At 57.6% G+C, this 27,108-nt stretch overlaps 1 protein-coding gene across 1 annotated transcript in view; it reads left to right on the top strand.

Moving 5' to 3' along the window:
• Positions 1 to 14,990: 14,990 nt before the first annotated feature.
• LOC125428025 (R3H domain-containing protein 2-like) overlaps positions 14,991 to 27,108 on the top strand; it is a 113,072-nt gene continuing 100,954 nt past the window's right edge. Inside the window, exon 1 of the mRNA XM_048487600.1 lies at positions 14,991 to 15,084. Coding sequence (XP_048343557.1) covers positions 14,991 to 15,084 — 94 coding nt within the window. The remainder of the gene's footprint in view (positions 15,085 to 27,108) is intronic.

Here is a 27,108-nt window from a genome sequence, read left to right as displayed (position 1 = left end):
TCATATTGATGCCAATCGTATCCTGTGATTAAAAGGCTTTAACTAACCCCAAGAGCCACAATGGAAAGCTTCCCCAGTGGGAGTGCGCCCTTCACACAGACACATGTATCTGTTTCAGCGGTTGAAGAGCAGTGAGCACCATAGTACTTTATTGTGTTCGTAGCACATTGCGTTAAGCACCACCACAACACATTGAGCTTCCTCATGGAACCAGCACTTCTCACGGCAGTGAGTTGGAGTGTTCATTCCTTGAGGAAGCTGAGCATTATGGTTCTCAAGACTCTGAGGCTCTCCAGCCACCGAAATCAATAAGATGTGGTGTGATATATGAATTTTGATACCATTCACAGCTGTGCAGGTGGGTGTGGTGGAAAATGCAATCACGTTCCAGCTGACTTGTGGCAACTCCTGAAAAATTTCCGAGGCGAGAAAGGATCAGAGGTGGCTTGCCATTGCCTGCCTCCATGTGGGCTGGGAGAGTTCTGAGAGAACTGTGACTGGGCCAGGGCCATCCTGCAAGTTTCAAGTGGAGAACTCAGTTCATAAGATTTGTGTCCACTGCTCCTAATCACTACCCCACTCTGACTCTCTCATTGTTCTGATAGCTAGCAGCTGTTACAGTCACCCCTTGACTCCAGTATTCCTTCCCTCAATTGTTCCTGGTAAGTGCAGAGAACTCTGGGAGAAGTGGTGGGGTCATTCTTTCACTTTGCCATTGGCCTTTGAGGGCATTCAGAAGTAGTGAGTTTCTTTCTTGTCCACAAAATGTAGCCTGTATTAAGAACAACTCTTCCCCGGAACCCTTTCAATAACTATTCTGCACAGGCAGCATTGACCAGATCAGCCTAGGGGTCTGGTAGGGTTCCCCTGAGAAACGAATTCCACGAAGAAAGGGGCTATCATTGAAAAGGTCCCGTTCTTTGTAACCACGTGCCTGATTATAAGGGACACTTGGAGAGTATTTTGAAAGTGGGTATGCCTTGAAATACTTTGGTTCCAATCCATTTAGTGCTGCGAAGTAAAGTTATTTAGGCTGAGCATTCTTATGAAGCTGCTATTGGAAACAGGTATATTTCTTCTTCTCCACTCCAGCCCTGCCTCCTATCTGCAGACTAATAATCTCCCCCAAATACTTTTTAGAGGATTCCTGGAACCTCTAAAGTCAATGTATCAGGGATGCAGGAGGGTTACTATGGAGAAGTTAGCATAAAAGACTTGCAAGTGAAGGGGATCAGCAAACCCTTTGACTCACTCAACAATGTACAACGTTCTAAGCTGGCATCCCAATTTGCGAAATTGTGCTGCTCTACCCCAAGGTCTCCCAATTATAGTGTTGGAGGCACACAGAAGTATCACTTTTATTAAGTGAGGATTCCAAAATGGCTTCAGCTCCTTTTGTCCATTTTTTAAAAATCAGTGGATTTTTTAAAAAGCATATGTGCATCAGCTATAAAAAGCATTCCTGATAAGTGTTGAGATGTTTATTGTAATTGCAAGTGTATCTGTCAGGATATTGAAAATTGCAAGGTGGTCATATGCTGGTCTAGAATGACTGGAATGTAACAGTCAGCAGAATTGTAAAGGTCGGAGCCTCTCTGTCTGGGTCTGCAGTGATTGGCATGTAACAGTCAGCAGAATTGTAAAGGTCGGAGCCTCTCTGTCTGGGTCTGCAGTGATTGGCATGTAACAGTCAGCAGAAGTGAAAAGGTCACAGGCCAGGATGATTAGATCATCTAGCTAATGATTTGCTGGACAAACTATATAAGAAGACTGCATACCCACTAGTGCACCTCCTTCACCTTCTGTGGTTCGGGCTCAGATTGCTGTCAGAGTAGAGTGGATAGTTATTGTTATTTTTGTTCCCTTGGAAACAAGAGATAAAGCATTCCTGTTGGTTCAAATCTATCGGTTCGAGTGTTTTTTCTCTTATACTGCAAGGAAGTTACCTGCTCTAGCAAGGTGAGTTGGCACCTAGTCCTTCCGGCTTTCGTGCACCAGGGCCAACACCGGTTAAGGGCCCAGTATCCTAACCACTGAAGCTAGAGAGAGTGTCGAAAGAAGTGCATACCCCATGACATCCACCATGTGCAGCTTGCCTTTGAACGGCTGACTGCAGGGAACTACTCAGTATGGAGTGTGAAAAATGCAGAGCTTTCATACACGCGGAAGATTTATGGGTTGTATCGAGACCCCACCAACCCAGGCACAGCAGCAGAGCAGAGGGCAGATGCCAGAGCCAAGGCGGCCCATAATGTTATTGCAAAACTCCCAGCTCATCTATCTAATGGGCTGTTGAGAAGGCTTCTGACTGCTGGAAGGTGTTGAAGGACCTGTACCAGACGCAGACTGGCGTTGGTTCCAAGGCAATCTTGGACAGACGTTTATACAATTTGAAGCTGAAAGGAGGTGAAAATGTGGCCAACCATGTCCAACAGCTGCGCACACTATTCGGCCGAGCTGAAGACAGAGGCATGACTTTCACTGAACAGCATAGGGCCTATATTGTACTATCTCCCTAGATGACAGCTGGGACAATTTTGTCTATAGTATGCAGAGCATAAAGGAAGATGATTTGACTCTATCGTGACTGCACGGGCTTGAGCCCAGAACAAAGAGAGTTTTGCCTTGAAGCCATAGCCAGAGAGAAGCCTGCTGTTTCTAGAGGCAAAAGTGGAAACCCAGCTTCCTGAACTGTCCAAGGTCATATGCAGTTCAAGCAAGAGCCTGCTAGGGTTCTACTAATCATCTTCTCCGAATGCCTGGCCAGAAGGGGAGAAGAAGTGGCCAGCTAAAGGACAACGGGAAGAGGAAAGAAGGAGCACTACTTGACTGCATTGCTGAGAACCGATGTCCAGAGAAACTAACCCATCTGGTTTGATCAGCCTGCTCAGAGCATGTCGTAAATGCCACCCATTGGACTGAGTGGAGTCCAAGGCAAGTGTGAAGCATGTCAGCTTGGCCGATGGATCACCAGCTGCTGTTACGCTGCAAGGAACTGCCTACATACCATGCCCCAGTAAAAGTTGCAAAATGTGTTGTGTGTTCCTGGACTGGATTTTGTTTGTTGAGATTCCAAGTTTAGCTGAACAAGACAAAACTATATCATTTGATAGACAGGGTTGTGCCAGTATGGCAGAATGACATAGAGTGCAAAGGTACACTCATGGCCAAAATGTATGTTGCACTGATAAGGCAAATGAAAATGTAATGAATGCTTCAAGTTCAGCTAATAAGCCTATGCATGATGATTGTGTGCACTATCTTCACAGAGTCCTAGATATGTTTTACACCATCAAGCAGCTGGCAAAAGTATGTGATTTGAGTGTGTGTAAAGCCTTGCAGCTAATTCCCAGACTGTTCAGTCTGCAGGGGCTAAGGTGAAACCTATCCAATCCCCAAAAGAGCTACAGACAAATGAAAGACCATTTGAACTAGTCCATGCAGACTTAGCTGGTCCTTTTCCAATCGCTTAAGGGGGGGTGCACGTATACAGGTTTCTGCTGATTGATGATTATAGCAGATATTCTTACTGCTTGCTGTTGAAATCTAAGGATGAAGCCTTACAAGGTTTAAGAATGGGTCTCTAATGATTGAACGGAGGCTCCTCACAAGGTGGCTTGCCTGCAATCTGACAGAGGCGGTGAGTTCATGTGGGGAACAAATTCCAAACATGCATGGACACAGAAAGGTATTAGTCACAGGAGAACAAACTGCTCAGCCCGGGCTGAAAATGGCGCATGAGAGGACTAGGCATTCTTCAAAACAATGCGATTGCATGATAAATGATGCCAAGGTTCCATTCCATTTCTGGGAGGCTGTCTTAGCTGCCACACATGTAATAAAACAGGTTGTGGAGTTCAAGTATCACAAAACACCATTCTTCAGAATGTTTGGCAAAAAGGCCTTCCTGAAACACCTTAGAATATTTGGAAGTTTTGCTAACGCCCTCATTCCCAGACAGCAACGAAAAAGGACAAAAAGAAATGGCAGAGACCGGGCGCTTTGTAGGATATGCTAGAATACCAAAGGCTATGATTTTCTCATTGGGTCATGGAAGAATTGCTATCTCAATGAAAGCCAACTTTGAAAGCATACAGGTTGGGAACATGTGCATCAAAACTTGAAGTGTTCTTACCACCAGTAAGCCATGACACAGTACCTAGTGACAGCATTATCAACCCCACTCCCCTGTTCATTAAGGTCACACATCCGCTCCTCGAGTCTACAACAACAGAACAGTGATAGTGATCAGAAGGAAGCCAGGAGAGGAGGGCTGAGCAAACTGGAGAAATAGGCCATACCACGAGATCAGAAAAGAAGCAAATAAAGGCATACCACCAAAAGGTTTATGGTACAAGAAGTGAGAGTGTGCCAATTAGACAGAACCAAGGTTTCCATGATATGTTGAAATGTCCACCTGAGGAACAGGAAAATGGAATCAGGCTATGGACAATGAGTTTGAATCCCAGAACTTAAAGTGTTTAACATTGTTGATAAACCTACTGATAACATCATAGGTGCAAGATGGGTATACAGGCGAAACCTATATTCCCATGGGACTTGGTAAATATAAAGCAAGATTAGTCGCGATAAGGCTTCTCTCAAACAAAGTTTGACAGTTATGATCAGACTTATGCACCTGTTCACTGCAAAGGCAGAATCCATGAGATTAGTGATTGCTCTGGCTGAGCAAAGAGACTTTAAAATGAGGCACTTTGATTTTGAAACAGCTTATTTAAATGCAGATTTCGTAAGAGACCATATACATGCAACAAGCAACTGTGTTATGAGCATGAACAAGGTGGTAAAGTTTATAAGCTCAATAAAGCTTTGTAACGGCTGAAACAGTCAGCCAGATGTTGGAACAGGTGCCACACAAAGCATTATGAAATGAAATTTGACCAAAGTGTGGCCGATGCCTGTATATATATGTACTACAGAGGTACTGTGATGAATGTATCATTTTGATGATTTATGTTGATGATCTCGCAAGCTGCAAAAAAACAGACAACCAAATCAAAACAACTTTACACTGAGTTGGCAATTCTTGCTGAAAGACTTGGGGTATCTAAAGCAATACCTGGGCATTCAAGTCAGTAAATCTGAAGGGATGTGTTTGACACAAAACAAAAGATAGAGGGTGTCATACAAAAAGCTGGTCTGCAAGATGCCAGCGGCACAAACCCGGGAGCATGGCTGATTTTTTGTATAAAGATAACAGCAAAGCATCGGGTGCTGGCAAGACCTATATCGTTCCTTGTAGCCTGCTGCACATTGGTTAACTGACAAGACCAGACATAGCTTTTTGCTGTAGGTTGTTTACAGAACAGCGGTAAAACCATAATTTGTAAGACTGGCAGGGGCTAAAAAGAGTCATTCACATTTGAAGGGAACTGCTAGCTATGGTTTACATTTTCTACAAAACAACAAGGACTTAGTGGTATGCAGACAGCTCATTGCAGAGGACTCCAGGTTGTAACCAAAGAGTGGTTATTATATGCACATGGCAGCCATCCCATTTGCTTGAGATCTCTCGAAACAAAACCATGGTTGCCACTTCAACTGTTGAGGCAGAGTATGCTGCTCTTTAATGAGGCATGCAATGAGCTACAATGGGTCATGCAGTTGCTAAAAGACCTGGGTGAGAAATGTGAACAAATCTTATAATGTTTTGAAGACTATATACGTATAGCCATGGCAGAGAACCAAAACCTTAAAAGTCGACTAAACATGTAGCTGTGGAAATTCCAAAAAAATGTAAAACAACTGATACAGTCAAATATGATTGTTGCAGTATCATGAATCATCTGCAAACATAGCCGACATATCTTAATGAAAAGCCATTACCAATACAAAAACATACGACTTGGTGTTTGGTTTGGTTTAGCAGATGCATAATTTGGTATGTGACTCTGTACAAAGTGAGTGAAATAAGTAACCTGTGTACTGACTATGTACTCTGTTCAAAGTGTAATGAGTGTAAATAATGTGAAACACTTTGTTTGTAATTATTTTGTTTTGTAAATATTATGGTAATGAGTAACATTCCAACCAGATATGAGAAGGGGTACGTGGATATTGAAAATTGCAAGGTGGTCATATGTTGGTCTAGAATGACTGGAATGTAACAGTCAGCAGAATTGTAAAGGTCGAGCCTCTGTCTGGTCTGCAGTGATTGGCATGTAACAGTCAGCAGAATTGTAAAGTGCCTGAGCCTCTCTGTCTGGGTCTGCAGTGATTGGCAATGGGTCAGCAGCGCAAAAGGTCACAGGCCAGGATGATTAGATCATCTAGCTAATGATTTGCTGGACAAAACTATATAAGAAGACTGCATACCCAATTCAGTACCTCTCCTTCACCTTCAGGTTCGGGCTCAGATTGTTGTCAGAGTAGAGAGTGGATAGTTATTGTTATTTTTGTTCCTTTGAGAAACAAGAGATAAAGTATTCCTGTTGGAACTAAATCTACTGTCTGAGTGTTTCTTTTTCTTATACTGCAAGCAGTTACCTCCTGTTCTAGCAAGGGTGAGTTGGCACCTAGTCCTTCCGCTGTGCACTAGGCCAACAGTATCAACTCATTACTTGGCAAGGGTGTTATTGAGACGTTCGGTTCGTGTAATAGAAAAAAAAATCTCTGTGAGAAATATTGCCTGTTATGGTAAATGGCAGTGTGCTTTGATGGCAATTTCATTATGTAATAATTCCAGCTATTACGTGAATATCATAATACCATAATGAATATCATAGTTTGGGAATCCATGCTTAGTTCCTCAGTGACGGTTCCATCAGTGGAATTTTTCTCTGCGATAGCCAGAGAAAGTGGAGTTACCTGTGAGAATTAAAGCATAGTCACGATGCAAGAGGCAAACAGGGGCCTTTCCAAATAGCACAGTGGTTGTAGGACAGCAGATCTCTCAGATGGAATGATAAAAGTTCCTTTTGATCTGGAAGCATGTGTTGCATAGTGGTTAGAGTTGCAGACTAGAATCTGGGAGACCCAGGTTTAAATAACCACTGTGCCACTAAAGCTCAGACACACACTCTCGGCCTATGATGATTGAGGGTGAGATCAAGCTTGGGAGAGCCATGCTATCTCGCCCCAATCCCGGGTCCTTTTCCCTCCAATGACTCCAGACCAGCTGAGTTGTCGAAGATTTATTGAAAAATAGAAATCAAAGAAATAAAACATAAATGCAGTTACAGAGATTGCTCAGCTGAATACATTCTTATGTTTTGTTGGGACCTCCCTTCCAAGAGGTGCTTCTCTTAGCTTAGCCCATGATATTGTCACCTGGTCTCTAGTCTCCAAGAAAACTACCCTACTTGCCATGCAGTTACCAAAGCCTTTGAAGTGCCTTATTTGGGCATCTTCCTGTCCTGGGTACATTTCCATAGCCTTTTTGGTTTCCCCATCTGGCGATCAAAGACCATTTTAACATGTAGGTGTGATGCTGCTAGCTTTACAGCATAATTCCATCACATGGCCTAACCTACCTCACAGAGTTAATATGGAGGAAACGAGGAGGACGTCAGCCACTTTGGGTCCCCATTGGGGAGAAAGAAAGGGGTAGTAAATAAAATAAATGAAGGAAATAAAAAATGAATACAATCCTTCTCTGAAGTTATTTGCTTCTCCGTTGCTGGGGTGTTGGTTGCCGCCTTGTTTGCTTGTTGACCCACAGCTAACATCCAACCTATAGTGGCAGCGTCTTCTACAAAACAATTAGAGCAAAATCCCACCCCCTCCACTCTAAGGCAGGTAATCACTGACTTCTAGCCTTAAAGCCAGGATGGGCAAGATGAGCAGTCATATGCAATATAATGTGCTATAAATTGAAGGGAAAATAGCGTCCTGTAGGCAGCACGGTAGTTCCCATTTAAACAGCCTGAACAAGTTCCATCACTTAGGAAAGAGCCAAGCTGAGCCGATGGTTACATTGACAGAAGGAAGGGATGAGCAGCCTGCATCTCGGAGGGTCGTTCAAGGAGGCTAGCCGCTCATTGCAGGCAGTGGCAAAGCTGCATTTCTGCACCTCTGCTGCTTAGTACTGTGAAATGTCACTGTTTCGGCATCAGGGCTCAAAACAGCAACTTGAGAAACACTCGGATCTCTTTGAGATCTCAGGCAAGGGTTCAGCTTGTGCACTGCCACCCATTTGCAGCCAGAGGAGGGAGCTGAATGAGAGACCAGCCAAGGAGACCCATTCCCCAGCAGGAGAAAGCAGGTCATTGGATTCTTTGGCCGCCAGGAAAGTTTCTGGGTCTGCCTTGTTCATTGATCTAAGTAACTGGAGGACTGTTCTCTCTGTCTGCAATCTGTGTGATGTTGCTTCTACTTTCGTTCCCCTGCTGCCTCTTCCCACCTGAGTCTGCACAGGAGCTGGATCTGAAGTTTGCCGAGCTTTCTCTGCACTGACCTGGAGGAACCGTCCTCTTCCGTGGCCTTGCGTTTGCATTTTCGGTCTGTTCTTTATGTGTGTGGGATGCCTTTGAAGCGGAAGCACCTCGCTTGCTTTGAAATTCAGTGGCACGGCAGACACGTGCAGCACTTTTTGGTTTAAAAACGGAAACTTGGGAACATGGATAATAAAAAAAAATGTCTTGTTGCTCATAGTGATAGAACCTGTTACCATGGAAGCATGATTCAGATTGGCTGACCCAGAGGCCAATGAGCAAATAGAAAACAAGAACATCATCATTTAACCTTGCAGGATGTACTAATTCAGCAAGATGTGACGTTAATACCAAACCTTATACTGAATTGTAGAACTGGGATGCCTGGGCAGCCAAAGAGTTTCTGTGGGTTCCTTTTCCTTCTTGCTGCTGGGAATCTTGTTCTGCAATGTTTTTGCTGCATCCCAGGTACTAAGGAAGCCTCCTGGGAACCAACTTTTTGATTGCTAGAATGTGGTACTGTAGCGTGTTCTGGGCACATTTGTTGTGGGGTTTGTAGATGGGCTAGTAGATTGGCTTACCTCTGGAAATAAATGATTTTCCTCTGAGCATTTCAAACTAGCTTTACATTTTTTCCTCTCTGTTTCTCTGGAATGAACGAAGGAATGTGTTTTCAATTTCACAGTTTGCCTGTAACACAACTGTGAGATGTTAGACAACATTTTATAGCTCTAGAACCGTGGTGGCGAACCTTTGGCACTCCAGATGTTATGGACTACAATTCCCATCAGCCCCTGCCAGCATGGCCAATTGGCCATGCTGGGAGGTGCTGATGGGAATTGTAGTCCATAACATCTGGAGTGCCAAAGGTTCGCCACCACTGCTCTAGAAGATACATTTTCTAAGATCATCAGCAAATTGAAAACTAAATATTTTTGCTGCAGATTATAAATTGGGTTGTATGTATGCAGTATAGATACCACAGACTGACTAGGTCAACTTTGACTCTTGAAAGCCTATGTATCCTGGAAATCTTTGTTGGGCTGTTAAGATACTACTGGATTTGAATCGTGCTGTCCTACGGCAGACCAACGTATCAACCTCCTTAAACTAAGTCAGATCAATAATTTTGTCTAGTGCAGGGATGGCCAACCTGTGGTGTTCCAGATGTTCATGGACTACAATTCCCATCAGCCCCTGTCAGCATGCTGGAGCACCATAGGTTGGCCACCCCTAGTCTAGTCCAATATGGAGAATCATTGGGATGAAGTGGTTAATAGTGTCAGGCTAGTATCTGGGAAACCTGAGTTTGAATCTCTGCTTATGCCATGGAAGCTTGCTGGGTGACCTTGGGTCTTTCACTCTTAGTGTAACCTACCTCACAGGACTGTTGTGAGGATAACATGGAGGAGAGGAAAATTACATAAACCATTTTGAGTCCCCACCTCAGAGAAAGGTGGGGTACAAATGAGTTAAATAAATAGTTTGGTTCCATTTGTGGCTAATTCTTTTGTCAGAGTTGGTTAGAAAATTGTTTATGATCCATCACAATTTACAGACATTTTAAAAGTTAACATAAGGCGGTTTGTTGAGGCAGTGGAATGACTTAGGCTCATTCCGCACATGCAGAATAATGCACTTTCAAACTGCTTTCAGTGTTCTTTGAAGCTGTGCGGAATGGCAAAATCCACTTGCAAACAGTTGTGAAAGTGGTTTGAAAACGCATTATTTTGCATGTGCGGAAGGGGCCTCAGAGCAGGGGTCCCCAACCTTTTTCATCCTGTGGGCACATTTGGAATTATGACACTGCGTGGGGTACAGCAACAAAATGGCTGCCATAGGAGGTGGAACCTGTCACAGATTGGTTGCTACATCTTAAGTTTAGTAACACAGTGCAGATTTTTGTGCTGTGGTGGCAGCCACTTCCAAAGGAACATTTTTTAAAAAACCTGCACAGCCAATCAGAAACAGCCTACACGGCCAATCAGAAACCTTGCTGGACAGAATCCCTATCTGGCCACATCCACCTCCTTAAAAAATATTGGCAGGTGTCCAAAAAGGTATTGGTGGGCAACACATTGGGATTTGGGGGAGCATTGCCCCCTTAACCCTACAAATGTAGAGGAACAATTAACTTTGGTCCGTACTTGTGAGCTTCTGAGAGGTGTCCATCTGATGATGGCTGGAAACAGGTGGTTCGACTTCTGGCATAAACCAGTAAAGCTGGTTTTTTTTGTGGGGGATTGTTTTTAATGAGAAAGCCTCAAAGGAGAAGTTCACACTACTGCCAGGTTGCTTGTAGTTTTGGAGAGGAGCTCAATGTGACATTTAACATTTGCGGAGCCTAAACAAGTCCGACCGTCTTGTTAGCAAAAATGGTTGCCATGTGTATAATTTTACCTAATTTGTGCAACATTACGTTTCCTCCCACAGCAGTTGTGTCTAACAGAGCTTGCCTTGAGTCATTTTGGTGTAACTCTGATACCTTGCCCATACTCTATAGGGGTGTGTGGGAAAGAGAGAAGGAGAGGGAGAAGAAAATACAGAAAATGGTTATGTCACTCTCAAAGCTAGATCCCATTATGGCTGTTCACTCTAGGTGTTAGCTTCTCAATCTGGATTGAGAGCCTAGTGGAAATGGGCAGGACGTGCAGGAGTATTTCAGTCAAATATATTTTTTGCTTCTGACCCCACAGTTTTTCCACTGAGAAAAGTTTTTTTTTTAAAAAAAAACAACCTCCTACAAAGAATTCATCAGCTCCAAGTTGTCTTTTTATTGTTTAATCGGCCGCTCTTAGATTGGTGGGTCCTTGGCTGAATAGCTGAATGACTTGGTTGGTCTCAGTAGAGTTTTGAAGACTGTTCTGCTTTGGGCCCTAACATATATGGCCCAGGGTCGACCCTGGTTATTTCTTGGATGGGAGACCACCAGAAAGATCAGGTCATAACACGGAGCTAGACAATGGCAAACCACCTCTACTTGTCTCTGGCCTTGAAAACCCTATGGTCTACTGCAGTCTCTATGGTCTGGTTCTTCCCAACATCTGCTTGAGGTGGGGGGAAGGGTTGACTTACTGGTAGATGCGCTGTGCACAAGGAAAAAGCCTGGTTCACATATTTCTGTCCCTTTCTCCTGGGGTGGCCAAGGTGAAAGAACACTCTCTGCTCTTTACTATGGGAAGGGGTGCCAGGAGGTAGGGAGTCAGTTTAGCCTGTGTGCCGTAACTGATTTCTTCCACCTGGCTTAGCTCTTCAAAGTAAATGGGAGGGCTCTCTCTTCTACTGACTCCACTTGTCTTTTTTCTTTCTTTTTCCTTTCCTTCATTCCCTGACCCAGATTTGCAGCTTGTGGCTCCCTCGATTCTCCATCTGTATATTTTGTTTTATTTGCTCGTTGAAGAGTGTGTTGCCATTGATTGTTGTTCGACCCCCTGATGCCCGTGAACTTTGCTTCCACCGCTAGTCCTGCTTGCCACAGTGGATCGTGTCAGCCACCTCCTCGCTCCCGCCCACGCTTGTCCTGAGGGAGCGAGGCTGATTCATTCACACAGAAAGGAAAACCTCTTTCCTCCTTCCGAGAAGGAGCCTTTTCTCTCTCTCTTTTTTTTAATGAGAAACTTCGGCAGCACAGACGAGACTGCTGCTTTTAATTTGCCTGCTGGGAGAAATAATTCATTGGGAGTTCATTGTATTTTTTTTAATAGCCGTAAAAACGGTAACCAGCCTGTAGTGAATGAGGACTGTATAGAGCTTCCTCCTTTGGCGCCGTCCCACTGGGATGGGGGAAGTTTCCACCTTTTGGCGATGCTAATAACAGGCAGGGACCCTCCCTTTCAGAATCACTTCAGCTAAGGGCAGCAAGGGGAAGAGTAAGGATGCAGATATTGCTAGCAGGGGATGATGGGAACTGTAGTCCATAACATCTGGAGGGACGTGTGTTTGACACCTATGATTTAGAGTCTTGAGCACTGTAAAGTGGGAGTCCTTTCTTCTTCCTTGTATACAAATAATATCCAAATGAAACAGAAGGTGCTGGCTTTCAGACCGTTTGAGAATCTGCATTCTCTGGAAAGTATTAAAACACAGTTGCTGTTGAAAGGGCTCATATGCTCGGAAAATCCTGCAGAGCTGGTGCCACCAAGAAAATCAATCCCCTGAAAGTAATTCCTATGACATGCCAATTAATGAAGATCAGATCCGCCAGGAAGCTCTTCTCCGTTATGGGCTGCACATTTTTTTTAGAAGAGAAGAAGAGTTTGGATTTATATCCCCCCTTTCTCTCCTGCAGGAGACTCAAAGGGGCTGACAATCTCCTTGCCCTTCCCCCCTCACAACAAACACCCTGTGAGGTAGGTGGGGCTGAGAGAGCTCAGAAGAGCTGTGACTAGCCCAAGGTCACCCAGCTGGCGTGTGTGGGAGTGTACAGGCTAATCTGAATTCCCCAGATAAGCCTCCACAGCTCAGGCGGCAGAGCTGGGAATCAAACCTGGTTCCTCCAGATTAGATACATGAGCTCTTAACCTCCTGCGCCACTCCTTTACAGGGCATTTTCCATGTGGTAATGTAGGTAGAGTTCCTTGTTGGCTTCCTTTACGACATCAGGTTTCTGGGGGTGGGTGGGCATACAAGGGTGGCAAAGACGGCTTGTTTTGAATCCTCTCACAAGCAAATACTTCCTGCAAGTTTGGCAAGGAGAAGCAGCACTTATGCTTGGTATGCTAGCTTTCCACAAGGAAGGGATTTTCTGTGAATGTGTGACACGTGACTTACTGGCTCCTTTCTCAACAGCATCCATAAGACAGTTACTTGTAGTTTCTGGGAAGTTTGTTCTGTGAAACTCCCATGGAGCAGAACATATTGCTCAGGACAGCTGATCATAGCTAAATACTTTTAGTGTTAAAAGGCTTAATCTAGGTGTTGGAACAAAATCACCTGAAAGGCATCCAAGCAAATGTGACTGAAAGAGCCTGCAGTAGCTTGTGATACAGAAATTATCTTCAAAGAAGAGACCAAGTCAGAATGGATGTAAGCCACTTTGTCTACAAAACGCACAGTAAGCAAGTCACAAAAGTCTAAACAGAAATTCTCATGGGTCAGATAATGGACAATTAATAAAGTTTTTTTTGTCAGTCTCAACAACCATTGGATTGGCATTTTACAGATGTTACATTGGAAGAGAAGTCTTTGCTCCCATCTGCTCTTTAAATGGTCCTGCCTGTCTGGCTGAATTTGCTCTTTTTAACGACTGCACTGTAGCGACTTGGCTTGGATTCACCAGTGGGGGAGCAGAACTCAATACAGTTCTCTTTGTGCTAGATCTTGTGCTACACCAAGGACTTTTCTCCCGGTGTATTACTGCACCCAGAAATTGGTTACAGGGGAACTTTCAAAAGTGAAAACACAATTGGGGATACAAAAAAATTTGATTTTTTTGCAAGCATGAGCATCTATCACCATCTTTTTCTTTTGTTTCTTATTGCACAAGAGCTTGAGTTAAAGTTTTGTGCTGGAGGTTCCAGCTCTGTTGTTCCTGACATTTCATTTCCTGTAGCACCTTAAGGGAGTGTGGAGCCATTTATGATTTGTGTTGGAAGAAGGGGCATTTAGGAGCAATTGTGTCAACTTCACCCAGGTTACTACATCATATCATAAATTATCAGGGTGTTAACAGGAAAAAAACACCCGCGACTTACTACTATTATTTCATCCCTAACAAAGAACAATTCTGTGAACAGTTTAACACAACAATTTAATACTGGAATTCCCACCATATTAAATCCTCCTTGTGTAGGAAAGCTTCAGGAATAGCTTTTTTAGATATATGATAGAGTACAGTAGGGAAGGGAGGGGCCAGGAAGATCACAGCTGTGCATGTGGGCGTTTGGATCCTGCCTCTATGGGTTTTTTTTCCCTAATCCATTGGCATTCCTGATCATGTTAGCCATCAATCTAAGGTACCAACAAAAGTACATTTCACTGTTTGTGTTCAGTTTGTTAGTTCTGTTGTTTCACCCCTTCCTTAACTTTTCCCATCCCAAATTCTGAAGACTGTGGTAGCCATTGGTCCCAATCATTTGGGTGCTTCACTGCATATGTCTTAAGCATGTGATTGAGCATACCAGTGAAAAGCGCATTCAGCCCGTTGGCTTGTGGGTGGTATGCTGGAGTGGTAAGATGTTCTACTCCAATGATGGTGAACATTTTTGAGACTGAGTGCCCAAATTGTAACCCAAAACCCACTTATTGCAAAGTGCCAACATGGCAATTTAACCTGAATATTGAGGTTTTAGTTTAGAAACGTGTTACTTGGTGAAGCAACCGTGCAACGCTTCGAATGGGTGAATCACGACCCTAGGAGGGTTTACTCAGAAGCAAGCCCCATTGCCAGCAACCGAGCTTGCTCCCAGGTAAACGATCACACCCAGGCTAGCCTAGATGTGTGTGTGGAGGGGTGATTTTCTGCCCCTCCACATGATGGACTCTGTGCACGTGGGCCCACAGAAAGGGCCCTGAGTGCCACCTCTGGCACCCGTGCCATAGATTCACCACCACTGTTCTACTCCATAAGCTTGCAGTGGCTCCCTCACCACTTGCAGCATGAAGCTCCTGCCCAAGTCTGTGACCATCTCCAGTGGAAATTCTAGCCTTGTCAAGATGCTCAGCAAGACTTCTGCCACATATGCTCAAAAACGTAATCTTGCAGAATTGTACCTTTCTAAACCTATGGAAGTCAGTGGGCTTAGAAAGGTGTAACTCTGTTTAAGATTATATTGTAGTTGTGTGTTCACTATGTACCGGGGCCGTAATATGCCTAAATGTTCATAATGTCTAAGCTCTGTGTCCCTTTCTGATCAAATATGTATAACATAGATGGGTAACCTGAAGCTGCTTGTGCTGCAGTTCCTTCTTTTATAAGCCAAGACACTTTTGGCAGAGGAAAAAAAATTCTTCCCAAGCTCTACCTTACAAATGCATGGAAAACATCTCTTGAGAAAATATACAGTTGTTCAACTGATATCAATAAAACAGACTGAAACCAATTAAATAAAAACTGCTATTTATTATTTTATCTCTTTTTAGACTCACCATTGGATGGGTTTCAAACACCAGGTCACCATGGTGCCTAGAAGTATCCATGGTGTACTTCGTGTTTTCAGCAATTATTTTATTGCCGTGATGCTCATTAATTCTCAGTGGAAGTATAAATGATAAGATCCGACCAGTTTTTTCAGTCATAGAAGAAGAAGAGTTTGGATGTATACCCCACCTTTCTCTCCTGTAAGGAGACTCAAGGTGGCTTACAAGCTCCTCTCCCCTTGTGAGGTAGGTGAGGCTGAGAGAGTTCCAAAGAACTGTGACTAGTCCAAGATCACCCAGCAGGAATGTAGGAGTGCGGAAACACATCTGGTTCACCAGATAAGGCTCTGCCACTCAGGTGGAGGAGTGGGGAATCAAATGCAGTTCTCCAGATTAGAACCCACCTGCTCTTAACCACTACACCACGCTGGCTCTCCCCACCTGCTATATGTTACCACTGCTTCCCTTGATCTCTTCTTTATGGTTTCAGACACTTTGTAGATAAACTTGGCTTACCCCTGATGCCTTCTGTTCCCATGGGAAACAGGATGTTTCCATTGCTCTGTGGGGGTAGGAGGCCAGGTGGCTTTATCTCTATCTGTTACCGACCTTGGGGTGCCTCGGCTCCAAAGCAAGTGTTTCTCATATTCCTCGGGAAAACGGGAGGGGGAATTATTTCTGATTAAAGGGCAAAAGCCAGGTTTACCAGAACTGGCTTTCTCAAGCTGAGTGCCTCGTTGCCTTCCAATAAACACTGCTGATCAACAATCCAGAGTTCGTTTATTAATTCAAGGTTTGAGACCTATCACATGTCTAAAGGTGACTGCTGCGTGGATCACTGTAGCTAGATCAGTTTGGGATAGATGTGGCATCAGTAGTTTCACCTGGCAAAGATGATAAAAAGCCAGGCAAGCAGCGTGCATGATCTGAGACCCCATGGGCATCAAGGATGTTATGGCTCAGCCTGGTCTGGCTGGGGACCCCCTGGGAGGAAGACCGATGGAGAGGAGGGGACAGTTTTGGTTCCAGATTCCCAGGCACTGCTTATAAACGAAGAGTCTGAGCAGTCAGTAGTTCCTGCAGGACCAGGTCCAGAGGCTCAGGCAGAGCATTCCGGCTGGGATCCACAGCCAGGTCCAAGCTCTGAGATTCCCCAGCCAGGGTCTAGCTCTGAGACTCTTCAGCCTCTTGATACTAAGCCAGAGGGGATACTAAGCCTGCCAGCTCTGTCACTCCCCCTGTCTCCAGAGCCCCAGGAGCAATGCAAGAAGAGACTATGTGCTAGTTTACAGCAAAGGAGACACAGCAGCAGGTTAGCAGCTATGGGGTGAGCTGCACTAGTGAATGGGAGGCTGGCTATGACAAAGAGGTTGCAGCTGAGCTAGCTTGTGGCAGCAACGTTGCGGTTCAGTTTGCAGGTCACTGTTTCTATTTCTAGCCTTGTCTTGGTTCCAGGCTCTATGCACTCATTAAATGACCGAACCCGCTAAGAACTGTGTCCAGACTATCCTTGGTTCCTGAGGGCCTGTCTACGACAGAGGATCACATAAGACTCCTGTCAGTCAGAGTTGGGGTTAATTGCACCCCACCAAGAGTCAGCAATTGTTAGCTCCCATCAACCCCCACCTCCCCTCACCCACAGAACCTCCATCTATGAATGTTTCAGCTTCAGTTGGCTCTGTTTCAACCACTCACCACAGCCTCCAAAACAACTGGCCAGATCCCCTGAGGCTGTATTCGGACAACTGTCCATCAAAAGATGTAGCTGGATGTCATCAGCATATTAGCGACACCCCAAACCAGAACTCCAGTCAACCTGGCAAGTGGGTGCATATAGATTTTCTGCAGTATGGGAGAGAAAATCACAACAAAGGGCTTTCTAATGTTCTCTCACTGACTGCTACCTTCTGTCCCTGTCCCTGACCCACAGTTACAGTAAAGCTGACCCACAGATCCCAGCGCTGGCATGGCGGTGGGCAAAGATGTCCTGGTCAACTGAGTTGAATGCTGCTGTCAAATCACGTTACAACAGTAGTGCTGACCCGCCTCAGACTAGGTGTTTCTAGAGACTGTCACTGAGGGCAATCAGAGCCATGTCTGTCCCGTGGCCAGCATGGAAACTGGATTGAAATGGGTCCAAGACACTTGCAGGAAGGCCTGGCGCTCCTCCACAACCACTTTCTCAACCACCTTGCCCAGGAAAGGAAGATGAGTGGTAGTTGAAAGGATCCCAGGGATCCAGAGATGAAGAAGAGTAGAAGAAGAGTTTGGATTTATACCCCCCCTCTCCTTTCTCTCCTGTAAGGAGCTTACAACCCCCCCCCTCCCCAACAAACACCCTGTGAGGTGGGTACGGCTGAAAGAGCTCAGAAGAACTCTGTGACTAGCCCAAGGTCACCCAAGCTGGCGGTGTGTTGGAGTGCACAGGCTAATCTAGTTCCCCAGATAAGCCTCCACAGCTCAAGTGGCAGAGCGGGGAATCAAACCCGGTTCCTCCAGATTAGAGTGCACCTGCTTTTAACCACTACGGCACTGCTGCTCTTGTTAAAGATGACTTGTTAAAGAGCAGTCTTACCACAACCTCTTTCAGTCATCCAGGGAAAATCCCTGAACTCGGGGACAGATTGATAAAATTCCCAGAGGAAGACCGCACCACATCCCTACTGGCCTTCACCAGCCAGGATAGGCACGGACCCAAGAGGAATGAAGTAGCCTTCACAGCCCTCCGGACTTTACCAATATCATCTTGGGAGAGTCAGCTGAAATGGTCCAAAACAAGACCCAAAGATGGCCAAGGGTCCTCTAGTTCATTCACTGCATCTAAGTTGACAGGGAGGCCCTGGCGGAGTGATAAGTTTTTATCTGCAAAAAAGCCTCACAGCTATTGACTGGATCGTTGTTAATTTGGGGGCTCTCCAGTAGGATTATCGGTGACTGAATTATCTTAAATAAATCAGCCAGGTGAGTGATTGGATGCAATGCTGGCTGTAAAATATTCTCTTCTCGTGGTCTTCACCGCCATCCCATAGGCTTTCATAAATTCCTATAAGTTTTTCTGACCACCTTTTCTCGACTTTTCCTCCTCCTTGTGCGCACAATTGCTCGGTCACCTTCAAAACCATAAACTCGCAAATGTAATAAGTCTTCACTGAGACTTTCTAAATTATTCTCCTTCATTTACTTCATGTATCTGTATCTTTCACTCAGGATTTCATTACTCTCCTTTACATTCTGCAATTCATCCACCAATTAATTTTATCCTTCTTTGGCTATGTTGCTTTTTTAGTTTGGCCATTAACCTTTTATCTTATTTCATCTCATTTAGAATTCTGTTCTTCAGAGTCTCAGTTTAGTTCATGTTCTTTCAAAAACCATTTGCCCTCATACGTTGATATTCTTTGCTGCGCTAATTATTCTCTGAATTTTTAATTTCTCACCCTCAGTCTGTATTCGTGTTAACCGAAAAAGTTTTGTTAAAATCATTAATAGTTAAGATCCTGGCCAATATTTGCAGCCTTTGTGGGAAATCCATCTATCAGACTAACCTCTCCGTTATCTGGGACAATTCTTCTTTGATGTTAGTTCTGTGAATCTTTGCAATTTTTTGTCTTTGTAAGTTATTCTGTCTTCATGGTTAAAATTGTCCCCCCAAATTGCAGTTACTTCTGAAAAGAGTTTTGTCAGTTTCAAGGGTGTATTTTTTTTTTTTGCATTTTTAAAGTGTACAGAAACAGTGTTGCTGACAAGACTACGCTAAGGCCTTAAATTATTGATAAAGTAAATAAACCCATCTTGAAATGTGTGTCCTTAATGGTCTCTGGGCAAGAAGCAGTGTCTGAGATCGCGTCCTTTCCCCCTTTTAGAAGATGTATACCTTGCAGCAGAGGTCTCCAGCCTTTTCAGGCCTGGGAACCACTGGGTTGCAAGCACATGGCAGTACTCACCAGAGACAAAGCCAGGAGTGTGGGGGCATAGGCATATCCTCCCTGCTGCCGGGGGTGGGGATGGGGTGCGGGGCCCACGGGGGTCAGAAAACTGGGAGTCCGCCCCAGGTTCCATTTTCCCTAGCTACGCCTCTGGTGAGGGTGTCAAAGCTGGGGACGGGAAATGGAAGAGGGTTATGATCATAAGGAACAAGCTAAGGACCACACTATGGCAGAACCTTGCCTTGTCATCCTGCTGCTGCTTCTTCGTATGCATGCAAAAGGTAGTGGGAGGCATGGTGCCCTTGCTGGACTCCATGCATTGATGCTGCAAATCCTTCTAAACTGAGTCAGTCAAGGCTATGATAGTTCTTCAGGGGCTTGTAAGCAAGCTGGAAGAGCTCCCCCCTCTAACTGAAGGCCGCAATCCATGGGTTGAAGACCATTGTCCTAGAGCTGTGGTGGCGAACCTTTGGCACTCCAGATGTTCAGGAACTACAATTCCCATCAGCCCCTTCCAGCATGGCCAATTGGCCATGCTGGAAGGGGCTGATGGGAATTGTTGGGGGGGGGGGGGGGGGGGGGGGGGGGGGGGGGGGGGGGGGGGGGGGGGGTGGGGTGTGGGGGGTGGTGGGGGTGTGGGGGGGTGGGTGTGGGGGGGGGGGGGGGGGGGGGGGGGGGGGGGTGGGGGGGGGGGGGCGGTGGGTTTTGTGTGGGGGGGGGGTGGGGGGGGGGGGTGGGTGGGGGGGGGGGTGGGGGGGGGGGGGGGTGGGGGGGGGGGGGGGTGGGGGGGGGGGGGGGTGGGGGGGGGGGGGGGTGGGGGGGGGGGGGGGTGGGGGGGGGGGGGGGTGGGGGGGGGGGGGGGTGGGGGGGGGGGGGGGTGGGGGGGGGGGGGGGTGGGGGGGGGGGGGGGTGGGGGGGGGGGGGGGTGGGGGGGGGGGGGGGTGGGGGGGGGGGGGGGTGGGGGGGGGGGGGGGTGGGGGGGGGGGGGGGTGGGGGGGGGGGGGGGTGGGGGGGGGGGGGGGTGGGGGGGGGGGGGGGTGGGGGGGGGGGGGGGTGGGGGGGGGGGGGGGTGGGGGGGGGGGGGGGTGGGGGGGGGGGGGGGTGGGGGGGGGGGGGGGTGGGGGGGGGGGGGGGTGGGGGGGGGGGGGGGTGGGGGGGGGGGGGGGTGGGGGGGGGGGGGGGTGGGGGGGGGGGGGGGTGGGGGGGGGGGGGGGTGGGGGGGGGGGGGGGTGGGGGGGGGGGGGGGTGGGGGGGGGGGGGGGTGGGGGGGGGGGGGGGTGGGGGGGGGGGGGGGTGGGGGGGGGGGGGGGTGGGGGGGGGGGGGGGTGGGGGGGGGGGGGGGTGGGGGGGGGGGGGGGTGGGGGGGGGGGGGGGTGGGGGGGGGGGGGGGTGGGGGGGGGGGGGGGTGGGGGGGGGGGGGGGTGGGGGGGGGGGGGGGTGGGGGGGGGGGGGGGTGGGGGGGGGGGGGGGTGGGGGGGGGGGGGGGTGGGGGGGGGGGGGGGTGGGGGGGGGGGGGGGTGGGGGGGGGGGGGGGTGGGGGGGGGGGGGGGTGGGGGGGGGGGGGGGTGGGGGGGGGGGGGGGTGGGGGGGGGGGGGGGTGGGGGGGGGGGGGGGTGGGGGGGGGGGGGGGTGGGGGGGGGGGGGGGTGGGGGGGGGGGGGGGTGGGGGGGGGGGGGGGTGGGGGGGGGGGGGGGTGGGGGGGGGGGGGGGTGGGGGGGGGGGGGGGTGGGGGGGGGGGGGGGTGGGGGGGGGGGGGGGTGGGGGGGGGGGGGGGTGGGGGGGGGGGGGGGTGGGGGGGGGGGGGGGTGGGGGGGGGGGGGGGTGGGGGGGGGGGGGGGTGGGGGGGGGGGGGGGTGGGGGGGGGGGGGGGTGGGGGGGGGGGGGGGTGGGGGGGGGGGGGGGTGGGGGGGGGGGGGGGTGGGGGGGGGGGGGGGTGGGGGGGGGGGGGGGTGGGGGGGGGGGGGGGTGGGGGGGGGGGGGGGTGGGGGGGGGGGGGGGTGGGGGGGGGGGGGGGTGGGGGGGGGGGGGGGTGGGGGGGGGGGGGGGTGGGGGGGGGGGGGGGTGGGGGGGGGGGGGGGTGGGGGGGGGGGGGGGTGGGGGGGGGGGGGGGTGGGGGGGGGGGGGGGTGGGGGGGGGGGGGGGTGGGGGGGGGGGGGGGTGGGGGGGGGGGGGGGTGGGGGGGGGGGGGGGTGGGGGGGGGGGGGGGTGGGGGGGGGGGGGGGTGGGGGGGGGGGGGGGTGGGGGGGGGGGGGGGTGGGGGGGGGGGGGGGTGGGGGGGGGGGGGGGTGGGGGGGGGGGGGGGTGGGGGGGGGGGGGGGTGGGGGGGGGGGGGGGTGGGGGGGGGGGGGGGTGGGGGGGGGGGGGGGTGGGGGGGGGGGGGGGTGGGGGGGGGGGGGGGTGGGGGGGGGGGGGGGTGGGGGGGGGGGGGGGTGGGGGGGGGGGGGGGTGGGGGGGGGGGGGGGTGGGGGGGGGGGGGGGTGGGGGGGGGGGGGGGTGGGGGGGGGGGGGGGTGGGGGGGGGGGGGGGTGGGGGGGGGGGGGGGTGGGGGGGGGGGGGGGTGGGGGGGGGGGGGGGTGGGGGGGGGGGGGGGTGGGGGGGGGGGGGGGTGGGGGGGGGGGGGGGTGGGGGGGGGGGGGGGTGGGGGGGGGGGGGGGTGGGGGGGGGGGGGGGTGGGGGGGGGGGGGGGTGGGGGGGGGGGGGGGTGGGGGGGGGGGGGGGTGGGGGGGGGGGGGGGTGGGGGGGGGGGGGGGTGGGGGGGGGGGGGGGTGGGGGGGGGGGGGGGTGGGGGGGGGGGGGGGTGGGGGGGGGGGGGGGTGGGGGGGGGGGGGGGTGGGGGGGGGGGGGGGTGGGGGGGGGGGGGGGTGGGGGGGGGGGGGGGTGGGGGGGGGGGGGGGTGGGGGGGGGGGGGGGTGGGGGGGGGGGGGGGTGGGGGGGGGGGGGGGTGGGGGGGGGGGGGGGTGGGGGGGGGGGGGGGTGGGGGGGGGGGGGGGTGGGGGGGGGGGGGGGTGGGGGGGGGGGGGGGTGGGGGGGGGGGGGGGTGGGGGGGGGGGGGGGTGGGGGGGGGGGGGGGTGGGGGGGGGGGGGGGTGGGGGGGGGGGGGGGTGGGGGGGGGGGGGGGTGGGGGGGGGGGGGGGTGGGGGGGGGGGGGGGTGGGGGGGGGGGGGGGTGGGGGGGGGGGGGGGTGGGGGGGGGGGGGGGTGGGGGGGGGGGGGGGTGGGGGGGGGGGGGGGTGGGGGGGGGGGGGGGTGGGGGGGGGGGGGGGTGGGGGGGGGGGGGGGTGGGGGGGGGGGGGGGTGGGGGGGGGGGGGGGTGGGGGGGGGGGGGGGTGGGGGGGGGGGGGGGTGGGGGGGGGGGGGGGTGGGGGGGGGGGGGGGTGGGGGGGGGGGGGGGTGGGGGGGGGGGGGGGTGGGGGGGGGGGGGGGTGGGGGGGGGGGGGGGTGGGGGGGGGGGGGGGTGGGGGGGGGGGGGGGTGGGGGGGGGGGGGGGTGGGGGGGGGGGGGGGTGGGGGGGGGGGGGGGTGGGGGGGGGGGGGGGTGGGGGGGGGGGGGGGTGGGGGGGGGGGGGGGTGGGGGGGGGGGGGGGTGGGGGGGGGGGGGGGTGGGGGGGGGGGGGGGTGGGGGGGGGGGGGGGTGGGGGGGGGGGGGGGTGGGGGGGGGGGGGGGTGGGGGGGGGGGGGGGTGGGGGGGGGGGGGGGTGGGGGGGGGGGGGGGTGGGGGGGGGGGGGGGTGGGGGGGGGGGGGGGTGGGGGGGGGGGGGGGTGGGGGGGGGGGGGGGTGGGGGGGGGGGGGGGTGGGGGGGGGGGGGGGTGGGGGGGGGGGGGGGTGGGGGGGGGGGGGGGTGGGGGGGGGGGGGGGTGGGGGGGGGGGGGGGTGGGGGGGGGGGGGGGTGGGGGGGGGGGGGGGTGGGGGGGGGGGGGGGTGGGGGGGGGGGGGGGTGGGGGGGGGGGGGGGTGGGGGGGGGGGGGGGTGGGGGGGGGGGGGGGTGGGGGGGGGGGGGGGTGGGGGGGGGGGGGGGTGGGGGGGGGGGGGGGTGGGGGGGGGGGGGGGTGGGGGGGGGGGGGGGTGGGGGGGGGGGGGGGTGGGGGGGGGGGGGGGTGGGGGGGGGGGGGGGTGGGGGGGGGGGGGGGTGGGGGGGGGGGGGGGTGGGGGGGGGGGGGGGTGGGGGGGGGGGGGGGTGGGGGGGGGGGGGGGTGGGGGGGGGGGGGGGTGGGGGGGGGGGGGGGTGGGGGGGGGGGGGGGTGGGGGGGGGGGGGGGTGGGGGGGGGGGGGGGTGGGGGGGGGGGGGGGTGGGGGGGGGGGGGGGTGGGGGGGGGGGGGGGTGGGGGGGGGGGGGGGTGGGGGGGGGGGGGGGTGGGGGGGGGGGGGGGTGGGGGGGGGGGGGGGTGGGGGGGGGGGGGGGTGGGGGGGGGGGGGGGTGGGGGGGGGGGGGGGTGGGGGGGGGGGGGGGTGGGGGGGGGGGGGGGTGGGGGGGGGGGGGGGTGGGGGGGGGGGGGGGTGGGGGGGGGGGGGGGTGGGGGGGGGGGGGGGTGGGGGGGGGGGGGGGTGGGGGGGGGGGGGGGTGGGGGGGGGGGGGGGTGGGGGGGGGGGGGGGTGGGGGGGGGGGGGGGTGGGGGGGGGGGGGGGTGGGGGGGGGGGGGGGTGGGGGGGGGGGGGGGTGGGGGGGGGGGGGGGTGGGGGGGGGGGGGGGTGGGGGGGGGGGGGGGTGGGGGGGGGGGGGGGTGGGGGGGGGGGGGGGTGGGGGGGGGGGGGGGTGGGGGGGGGGGGGGGTGGGGGGGGGGGGGGGTGGGGGGGGGGGGGGGTGGGGGGGGGGGGGGGTGGGGGGGGGGGGGGGTGGGGGGGGGGGGGGGTGGGGGGGGGGGGGGGTGGGGGGGGGGGGGGGTGGGGGGGGGGGGGGGTGGGGGGGGGGGGGGGTGGGGGGGGGGGGGGGTGGGGGGGGGGGGGGGTGGGGGGGGGGGGGGGTGGGGGGGGGGGGGGGTGGGGGGGGGGGGGGGTGGGGGGGGGGGGGGGTGGGGGGGGGGGGGGGTGGGGGGGGGGGGGGGTGGGGGGGGGGGGGGGTGGGGGGGGGGGGGGGTGGGGGGGGGGGGGGGTGGGGGGGGGGGGGGGTGGGGGGGGGGGGGGGTGGGGGGGGGGGGGGGTGGGGGGGGGGGGGGGTGGGGGGGGGGGGGGGTGGGGGGGGGGGGGGGTGGGGGGGGGGGGGGGTGGGGGGGGGGGGGGGTGGGGGGGGGGGGGGGTGGGGGGGGGGGGGGGTGGGGGGGGGGGGGGGTGGGGGGGGGGGGGGGTGGGGGGGGGGGGGGGTGGGGGGGGGGGGGGGTGGGGGGGGGGGGGGGTGGGGGGGGGGGGGGGTGGGGGGGGGGGGGGGTGGGGGGGGGGGGGGGTGGGGGGGGGGGGGGGTGGGGGGGGGGGGGGGTGGGGGGGGGGGGGGGTGGGGGGGGGGGGGGGTGGGGGGGGGGGGGGGTGGGGGGGGGGGGGGGTGGGGGGGGGGGGGGGTGGGGGGGGGGGGGGGTGGGGGGGGGGGGGGGTGGGGGGGGGGGGGGGTGGGGGGGGGGGGGGGTGGGGGGGGGGGGGGGTGGGGGGGGGGGGGGGTGGGGGGGGGGGGGGGTGGGGGGGGGGGGGGGTGGGGGGGGGGGGGGGTGGGGGGGGGGGGGGGTGGGGGGGGGGGGGGGTGGGGGGGGGGGGGGGTGGGGGGGGGGGGGGGTGGGGGGGGGGGGGGGTGGGGGGGGGGGGGGGTGGGGGGGGGGGGGGGTGGGGGGGGGGGGGGGTGGGGGGGGGGGGGGGTGGGGGGGGGGGGGGGTGGGGGGGGGGGGGGGTGGGGGGGGGGGGGGGTGGGGGGGGGGGGGGGTGGGGGGGGGGGGGGGTGGGGGGGGGGGGGGGTGGGGGGGGGGGGGGGTGGGGGGGGGGGGGGGTGGGGGGGGGGGGGGGTGGGGGGGGGGGGGGGTGGGGGGGGGGGGGGGTGGGGGGGGGGGGGGGTGGGGGGGGGGGGGGGTGGGGGGGGGGGGGGGTGGGGGGGGGGGGGGGTGGGGGGGGGGGGGGGTGGGGGGGGGGGGGGGTGGGGGGGGGGGGGGGTGGGGGGGGGGGGGGGTGGGGGGGGGGGGGGGTGGGGGGGGGGGGGGGTGGGGGGGGGGGGGGGTGGGGGGGGGGGGGGGTGGGGGGGGGGGGGGGTGGGGGGGGGGGGGGGTGGGGGGGGGGGGGGGTGGGGGGGGGGGGGGGTGGGGGGGGGGGGGGGTGGGGGGGGGGGGGGGTGGGGGGGGGGGGGGGTGGGGGGGGGGGGGGGTGGGGGGGGGGGGGGGTGGGGGGGGGGGGGGGTGGGGGGGGGGGGGGGTGGGGGGGGGGGGGGGTGGGGGGGGGGGGGGGTGGGGGGGGGGGGGGGTGGGGGGGGGGGGGGGTGGGGGGGGGGGGGGGTGGGGGGGGGGGGGGGTGGGGGGGGGGGGGGGTGGGGGGGGGGGGGGGTGGGGGGGGGGGGGGGTGGGGGGGGGGGGGGGTGGGGGGGGGGGGGGGTGGGGGGGGGGGGGGGTGGGGGGGGGGGGGGGTGGGGGGGGGGGGGGGTGGGGGGGGGGGGGGGTGGGGGGGGGGGGGGGTGGGGGGGGGGGGGGGTGGGGGGGGGGGGGGGTGGGGGGGGGGGGGGGTGGGGGGGGGGGGGGGTGGGGGGGGGGGGGGGTGGGGGGGGGGGGGGGTGGGGGGGGGGGGGGGTGGGGGGGGGGGGGGGTGGGGGGGGGGGGGGGTGGGGGGGGGGGGGGGTGGGGGGGGGGGGGGGTGGGGGGGGGGGGGGGTGGGGGGGGGGGGGGGTGGGGGGGGGGGGGGGTGGGGGGGGGGGGGGGTGGGGGGGGGGGGGGGTGGGGGGGGGGGGGGGTGGGGGGGGGGGGGGGTGGGGGGGGGGGGGGGTGGGGGGGGGGGGGGGTGGGGGGGGGGGGGGGTGGGGGGGGGGGGGGGTGGGGGGGGGGGGGGGTGGGGGGGGGGGGGGGTGGGGGGGGGGGGGGGTGGGGGGGGGGGGGGGTGGGGGGGGGGGGGGGTGGGGGGGGGGGGGGGTGGGGGGGGGGGGGGGTGGGGGGGGGGGGGGGTGGGGGGGGGGGGGGGTGGGGGGGGGGGGGGGTGGGGGGGGGGGGGGGTGGGGGGGGGGGGGGGTGGGGGGGGGGGGGGGTGGGGGGGGGGGGGGGTGGGGGGGGGGGGGGGTGGGGGGGGGGGGGGGTGGGGGGGGGGGGGGGTGGGGGGGGGGGGGGGTGGGGGGGGGGGGGGGTGGGGGGGGGGGGGGGTGGGGGGGGGGGGGGGTGGGGGGGGGGGGGGGTGGGGGGGGGGGGGGGTGGGGGGGGGGGGGGGTGGGGGGGGGGGGGGGTGGGGGGGGGGGGGGGTGGGGGGGGGGGGGGGTGGGGGGGGGGGGGGGTGGGGGGGGGGGGGGGTGGGGGGGGGGGGGGGTGGGGGGGGGGGGGGGTGGGGGGGGGGGGGGGTGGGGGGGGGGGGGGGTGGGGGGGGGGGGGGGTGGGGGGGGGGGGGGGTGGGGGGGGGGGGGGGTGGGGGGGGGGGGGGGTGGGGGGGGGGGGGGGTGGGGGGGGGGGGGGGTGGGGGGGGGGGGGGGTGGGGGGGGGGGGGGGTGGGGGGGGGGGGGGGTGGGGGGGGGGGGGGGTGGGGGGGGGGGGGGGTGGGGGGGGGGGGGGGTGGGGGGGGGGGGGGGTGGGGGGGGGGGGGGGTGGGGGGGGGGGGGGGTGGGGGGGGGGGGGGGTG

Source organism: Sphaerodactylus townsendi, linkage group LG03 (genome assembly GCF_021028975.2).
Source record: "Sphaerodactylus townsendi isolate TG3544 linkage group LG03, MPM_Stown_v2.3, whole genome shotgun sequence".
Classification (NCBI taxonomy): Eukaryota; Metazoa; Chordata; class Lepidosauria; order Squamata; family Sphaerodactylidae; genus Sphaerodactylus; species Sphaerodactylus townsendi.
This window is presented reverse-complemented; position numbering and strand designations above follow the sequence as displayed.